The sequence below is a fragment of the Aotus nancymaae genome, unplaced genomic scaffold (genome assembly GCF_030222135.1).
Source record: "Aotus nancymaae isolate 86718 unplaced genomic scaffold, 86718_ANA_hifiasm-v0.15.2.pri h1tg000019l, whole genome shotgun sequence".
NCBI lineage: Eukaryota > Metazoa > Chordata > Mammalia > Primates > Aotidae > Aotus > Aotus nancymaae.
In genome coordinates, this window is record NW_026988431.1 from 42,722,348 (window position 1) to 42,729,564 (window position 7,217).

The window sequence follows — 7,217 nt, forward strand, 5'->3', positions numbered from 1 at the left end:
ACCTGCTATTATTTTATTTTATTTTATTTTTTTGTATTTTAGTAGAGGTGGGAATTCACCAAGTTGGCCAGGATGATCTCGATCTCTTGACCTCGTGATCTACATGCCTCAGCCTCCCAAAGTGCTGGGATTATAGGCATGAGCCACCACGCCCGGGCTTATTGCTTGCTATTTTTTTATTTGCAACCTTGGAGAATGAGTCATCTAAAGTAAAGTTTCCAGAAAATTTTAGCTAGTAATTGTATCTATTTAAGAATCATTAAAAAATTCAAAAATCATTTTTGAAGGAATGTTAATAAATTGGGAGGCCATTAGGCTGAGACAACTTCAGTGCCTTGGGTTCCTACCTAAGCAAACCAAAACCCAATTCAATGTAATAAACCATGAAATGAAACTTCTAATCTGTAACTGGAGACTTTATCAATCAGAAGCCACCAACTAACCTCTAACTAGGGACTCTCCACTTTAACCAGTTTAACATCCATTTCATAGTCTTTCTTCTGAGATACCTTATAAAAGTTTCCTTCCTACCCAGAGAAGCTCTGACTGAACTGCTTGTTGTCCTAGGGCACCCAATTGATGTGGCTGAAGCCTTGAATAAACTTGTTAAAATGTCAATATGCCCAAGTTTATCTTTTAATAGGGGTAAAAGGAATGCCTTTAGTGCAAGCTTTTTCTTTAAAAATATTGTATTTGCTTCCCTGTTTTTCTAAACAGAGGATATACTGGAAAAAGGCAATTTTTTGATAATAGTGAAATGAACACTTATTGAATACTTATTATATCCTGATCACTCAAGATCATAATTATAATAACTATGACTACCATAGGGTGCAATGTTCTTTGTTGGCAAGTTTTTTGGTCAGGATTTGAGCTGTTATTTATTCTTGGTCATTGGGCCTCTTTATAGTGACATCTGTACTGTACCATTTGTTTTGGAAATCTACAATGGAATTAAATCCCGGTAACAATGTAAGAGTTTTGTGATGACTGTTCTTATGCTTTAAAAATTTTTCACTTATTTCCAGCTTTCTAGAGGTCATCAGAAAAAAAAGTAATCTAAAGATAACAGAAGAATATAATTTTTGCTATTAGTCAATTGATTCAATAAATAATTAATTAATGCCTACTATGGGCCCAGAACACGCTATTGTGTTTACTGTTGTTTTTATATGTATGCCATTTATTTTTATTTGAATATATATAACTTAGGATCAGGAATTATATCTTATAAAGCCTTTAACTATTTATTGATGTGTTCAAGTGACAGGTAAGGCACTAACCCAAGTAAATGGCAGTACTAAGAAAATTATTTTCCACTTCACCCTTTTAGAAATAAAAATTATTGGCATTAACACCAGAAATAAACTCTATTTTCCTAGTACCTCCCGAAACCTATATATTCTTCTCTTTTAATATCTGCCAATGTTTTCAATTGCACTAGCCCTGCATATAATCCTCTAAAGTGACTTTTCTATTTTATTCTGTTGCCTGATTTGTTCTATAGCATGAACCTCTCCACATGGGGAGCAAGAAAAAGTTTTTACAATACAGTCTATGATTTCTTCTGTCTTCCTATGTATCTTTTGTTTAATTTAAACTTATTCACAAATATTTATTTAGTGTCTCCTATATTCTAGGTACTAGTTACCAAGCACTAGTTCCTGTCATCTCAGTGCATATTTTCCTGTTCATCATCCCAGACCTTCAAGGTCAACATTCAGCTTAAACTCAATTCATTACATAAAACTCATATTGCACTCTTTCACATCTTATTCAGCAGCCTGTTTATTTCCTCTCCTTTTTAGTCATCACACAATAAGGAGTACCAACCATGTCTTGTGATACTCCACCATCCTTCACTGACTGGGATCAACATTCTGCAAATTTGGGACAAAGAAGGGACCAAAAAGTTGCTATCTGCACACATGTATGCAAAAAATTTAGCATAGTGTTGGCAAAATTGTTGAAGCTATATTCAAAATTCACTGGTCAGATATATGGGGAAGAAAATTACAGAGCAAGCAGTCCCACCTAGAGTTTGCCCAGCTGTAGCATATTGTTGAAGCCAATAGAGATGTTAAAGCCACAGAACAATGACACAAAGAGAGGTGGACTTTGCAACTAGAAGATGCTCCATTTTTCCTTTTAAGGATCCTTAAGTATCACTATTAAGTATACCTTTTAAGTAACTGATATGGTTTGGCTGTGTTCCCATTCAAATCTCACCTTGAATTGTAATAATCCCTGCATGTCAAGGGTGGGGCCAGGTAGAGATAATTGAATCATGGGAGTGGTTTCCCCCATACTGTTCTCATGGTAGTGAATAAGTCTCCTGAGATCTGACGGTTTTATAAATGAGAGTTCCCCTCCACAAGCTCTCTCTTGCCTGCTGCCATATAAGATGTGCCTTTGCTTCTCCTTTGCCTTCTGTCATGATTGTGAGGCCTTCCCAGCCATGTGGAACTGTGAGTCCACTAAACCTCTTTGTCTTTAAAAATTACCCAGTCTTGGGCCGGGCGTGGTGGCTCACGCCTGTAATCCCAGCACTTTGGGAGGCCAAGGCGGGTGGATCACGAGGTCAAGAGATCGAGACCGTCCTGGTCAACATGGTGAAACCCCGTCTCTACTAAAAATACAAAAAATTAGCTGGGCATGGTGGCACGTGCCTATAATCCCAGCTACTCGGGAGGCTGAGGCAGGAGAATTGCCTGAACCTAGGAGGCGGAGGTTGCGGTGAGCCGAGATGCACCATTGCACTCCAGCCTGGGTAACAAGAGTGAAACTCCGTCTCAAAAAAAATAAATAAATAAAATTACCCAGTCTTGAGTGTGTTTTTATTAGCAGCATAAAAACAGGCTAATACAGTAAATTGGTACCTGAAGTGGGGAACTACTGTAAAGGTACCTGAAAATATGAAAGTAACTTTGGAATTGGATAGCAGGCAGAGGTTGGAATAGTTTGGAGGGCTCAGAAGAAGATAAGAAATTGTGGGAAAGTTTGGAACTACCTAGAGATGTGTTGAATGGCTTTGACCAAAATGCTGATAGTGATATGAACAATAAAGTCCAGGCTGATGTGTTCTCAGAGGGAGATGAGGAACTTGCTGGGAACTGGAGCAAAGGTGACTCTTGCTGTGCTTTAGCAAAGAGACTGGCAGCTTTTTGCCCCTGCCCTAGAGATATGTGAAACATTGAACTTGAGAGAGATGATTTGGGCTACCTGGCAGAAGACATTTCTAAGTGGCAAAGCATTCATAAAAGTTTGGAAAATTTGCAGCCTGATGATGTGATAGGAAAAAAAAGAAACACTTTCTGGGGAGAAATTCAAGCTGTCTGAAGAAATTTGCATAAGTAATAAGGAGCAGAATGTTAATCACCAAGACAATGGGGAAAATGTCTCCCGATCATGTCAGAGACTTCCAAGGTAACCCCTCCTGTCACAGGCCTCGAGGCCTAAGAGGAAAAAATGGTCTTCTGGGCTGGACCCAGTCTCCCCCTGCTCTATGCAGCCTAGGGACTTGGTGCCCTGTGTCCCAGCTGCTCCAGCCATGGCTAAAAGGGGCCAAGGTGCAGCATGGGCCATGGCTTCAGAGGGTGCAAGCCCCAAGCCTTGGCAGCTTCCATGTGGTGTTGAGCCTGAGGGTGCACAAAAGTGAAGAATTAAAGTTTGGGAACCTCCACCTAGATTTCAGAGGATGTATGGAAACACCTGGATGTCCAGGCAGAAGTTTGCTGCAGGGGTAGGGCCCTCATGGAGAACCTCTGCTAGGACAGTGCAGAATGGAAATGTGAGATTGGAGTCTCCACATAGAATCCCCACTAGGACACTGCCTAGTGGAGCTATGAGAAGAGGGTCACCATCCTCCAGACTTCAGAATGGTAGATCCACTGATAGCTTGCACCGTGCACCTAGAAAAGCCACAGACATTAAGACTACCCCATGAAAGCAGCTGGGAGTGGGTCTGTACTCTGCGAAGCCACAGGGGCAGAGCTGCCCAAGGCTGTGGGAGCTCACCTCTTGCATCAGTGTGACCTGGACATGAGACATGGAGTCAAAGGAGATCATTTTGGAACTTTAAGATTTGACTGCCCCATTGGATTTAGGACTTGCATGGCTATAGCCCCTTTGTTTTGGCCAGTTTCTCCAATTTGGAACAGTTGTATTTACCCAATGCCTATACCCCATTGTATCTAGGAAGTAACTAACTTGCTCTTGATTTTACAGGCTCATAGGTGGAAGGGATTTGCCTTGTCTCAGATAAGACTTTGGACTGTGAACATTTGAATTAATGCTGAAATGAGTTAAGACTTTAGGGAACTGTTGGGAAGGCATGATTGGTTTTCTAATGTGAGAACATGAGATTTGAGAGGGTCCAGGGATGGAATGACATGGTTTCGCTGTGTCCCCAACCAAATCTTACCTTGAATTATAATAATCCCCACATGTCAAGGGTGAGGCTAGGTGGAAATAATTGAATCATGGAGGCAGTTTCCCCCATCATGTTCTTTTGGTAGTGAGTAAGTCTCATGAGACCTGGTGGCTTTTAAAAGGGGAGTTCCCCTGCGCAAGCTCTCTCTTGCCTGCTGGAATGTAAGATGTACCTTTGCTCCTCCTTTGCCTTCTGCCATGATTGTGAGACCTCCCCAGGCATGTGGAACTGTGAGTTCATTAAACCTCTTTTTCTTTGTAAATTGCCCAGTCTAGGTTATGTCTCTATTAGAAGCATAAAAAGAGACTAATACAGTCACAATGGGGTAAACAAGCTTATACTCATTGTATAGCTTCCCTGGCACAGATAGGCCATGGGAGTAATTAAAAACAAAGGAAATTTCCTCTGCCCCCATTTATCAAATTCTAAACAAACTCTTCAGACTTCTACTCCCTGATTTCTAGAATTAAAGTTTTTTTGTTTTTTTTTTTAATTGAAGCATAGTCAGTGCAATGTCTTGCACTTAGTTTATGCCTGATAAAGCTGATTTGATTTTTGACCATGAACAATGGCAGAATAGTGGTGGGTGGGGGCATGGAGAAAGATAGTATTTTTATTTTTTTAATGTGTCTTTTTCCTTGGAAATAAAAACCATGTATAATTTATATTATATTTAATCAAGAAAATACTGAATCCATGCAAAATAATGTTTTTGGTGAAGCTGTAAAAACATGTCATATTCCTAAGAAGATAATACCATCTTAAAACCAGGTTAAAAAAAGAAATAATTGCAAGATATACTAGTTTTACTTACAACCAGTTATCTTCAGGTCAGAAACTTTCCTTACTGTATATTATTAAATTAATAATATAATAATTGGATATTATTATCAGTTATGCATTTATTTTTATGGTGAAAAATTTCAACCTTATGTAACATTAAAGACAATAGTATATATTCATCAATAAGATCCAAAAATTATAAACTTTGGCATCCTTATTTAGCTATTTTTTAAAAATACAATCTTAGCAGCTGAAGGTCATTGGGCTTGTGTTTTATTTCCACTGAAATACATTTTAATGTAGTGAATATTGATTTTGAATTCCAAGTTCCCATTTGGTGGTTAATGTTCAATTAACATAATTAAAGGTGAAGACCTCAGTATAGATAAACTACCATAACAAAATACATCATGGAGAAGTAAATGTTTTTGTTTTTCTGTGCAGTGAATATTGCTTTCAATAGGGGATTTTACAACTAAAATATGAAGATATTTAAGTTACATGGAGCTTTGTGAGGACCATCGTAATAAGTGCCTGACATTTTTGTGCTCTTATGTGCCAAGCATTGTCCTAAGAGCTTTACATGCACCCACTCTTTAAACAACCCTATGAGCTGTGCTTATTATCCTCATTTTACAAATTAGAACTCTGAAGCTGTGAAGATTAACCTACTTAACTGTCCAAAGTCTCTAAATAAATATCAGGCAGAATCATATTTGCTAAAATTGTATTTTATTTCTATAAGTGATGTTTTTGAAAGATTTAAAAATTTTTTATCCCTACCATGAATAATCATTAAATGGTGTGATAAATATAACATTTTATACAGTCATTGTTTAAATTAAAGAACTTCTGCATAAACAGACAAAAAGACTGAATCCTAATCAGAGATGCAGTAACGACCATGGGAGGTTAATAAGAGATGAACACAGAACCCCAGGAACAAAGCGAAAGAAGCAGGACAGTCCCTCAAATAAAAAATATACAGGAATGTAAGGAGACTGATTGAAGTATCCTGGGTTTCAAGCCTACATTTTGCAGTTTCTGCATATAAAAAATTTTAAAAATATTTCAGCTTACTAGATCTATTTTCTAAAAATAATTTTAAATTTTGGTCTATAAACAATAAAAATAATGACTTACGTGTCAACAGAAATTAGTTTCTTTTCCCCGTGGTCAGAGGCATAATTCCAAGCCGTTTCAATAATTCCAATGTAATAATGCTTTTCTTTCGCCCAGGCTGGGGTACTATATAAAAACAGAAAAATACCAAGTATCAAAATCTTCATTTTTCTTTCCCCTTCTTGGAGCCTGAGAAGCAATGAAGTAAAATCAGGAGCAGGCAATTTATAAATAAGACTTTCTTCCTTATTTGCTTGATTGACACAATTTAGTGTTGCACAAGAGTAAATTGTTTCATTAAAGTAAATATTTTCCAATTCAGTTAAGTTCTTGTAAATCACCAAAAAAACAGTTCTTGGTTGCCAGGCTTCTCTGACTGAAAATAAAAAGTCAACAGTTATTGTTGGAGGCCTTAGCGTGTACATAACTCTGCGCCTTTTTCCATTCATCGTGTAAATTCCAGGAGGGCAGAGAACATGTTTAAATGCTCCCTTTGTTCCTCTGACAATATGTCATAGCACAGTATCCTGCAAACAGTGCACTTTCAATAAATCAGGATAAGGATTATATAAAACGAATCAAAACATGTAGCTTTTTAGTACAGTCGTTCTTAATGCAGGGATACATTCTGAGAAATGCATTGTTAGGCTATTTCGTCATTGTGTGACTATCATAGAGTGTACTTACACAAACCCAGATGATACAGCCTACTATACATCTAAGCTGTATGGTATAACCTATTGCTCTTAGGCTACAAACCTGTACAGTATATAACTATGCTGAATACTGTAGACAATTGTAACACAATGACATTTGTGTATCTATACATATATAAACATAGAAAAGGTATAGTAAAAATATGGTGATTATAATCTTAATG

The 7,217-nt window shown here is 37.6% G+C and overlaps 1 protein-coding gene across 4 annotated transcripts in view; it reads right to left on the minus strand.

Moving 5' to 3' along the window:
* The window catches only part of LOC105706556 (ceruloplasmin), a 58,003-nt gene extending 51,181 nt beyond the window's left edge, over nt 1-6,822 (minus strand). For all 4 annotated transcript variants that reach the window (XR_002478341.2, XM_021669556.2, XM_021669557.2 and 1 more), the window contains exon 1: nt 6,359-6,822. Coding sequence is in view for 3 of the 4 variants with exons in the window: in XM_021669556.2 (XP_021525231.2) it covers nt 6,359-6,786 (428 nt within the window). In the remaining variant the exon portion in view is untranslated. The remainder of the gene's footprint in view (nt 1-6,358) is intronic.
* Nucleotides 6,823-7,217: the final 395 nt, after the last annotated feature.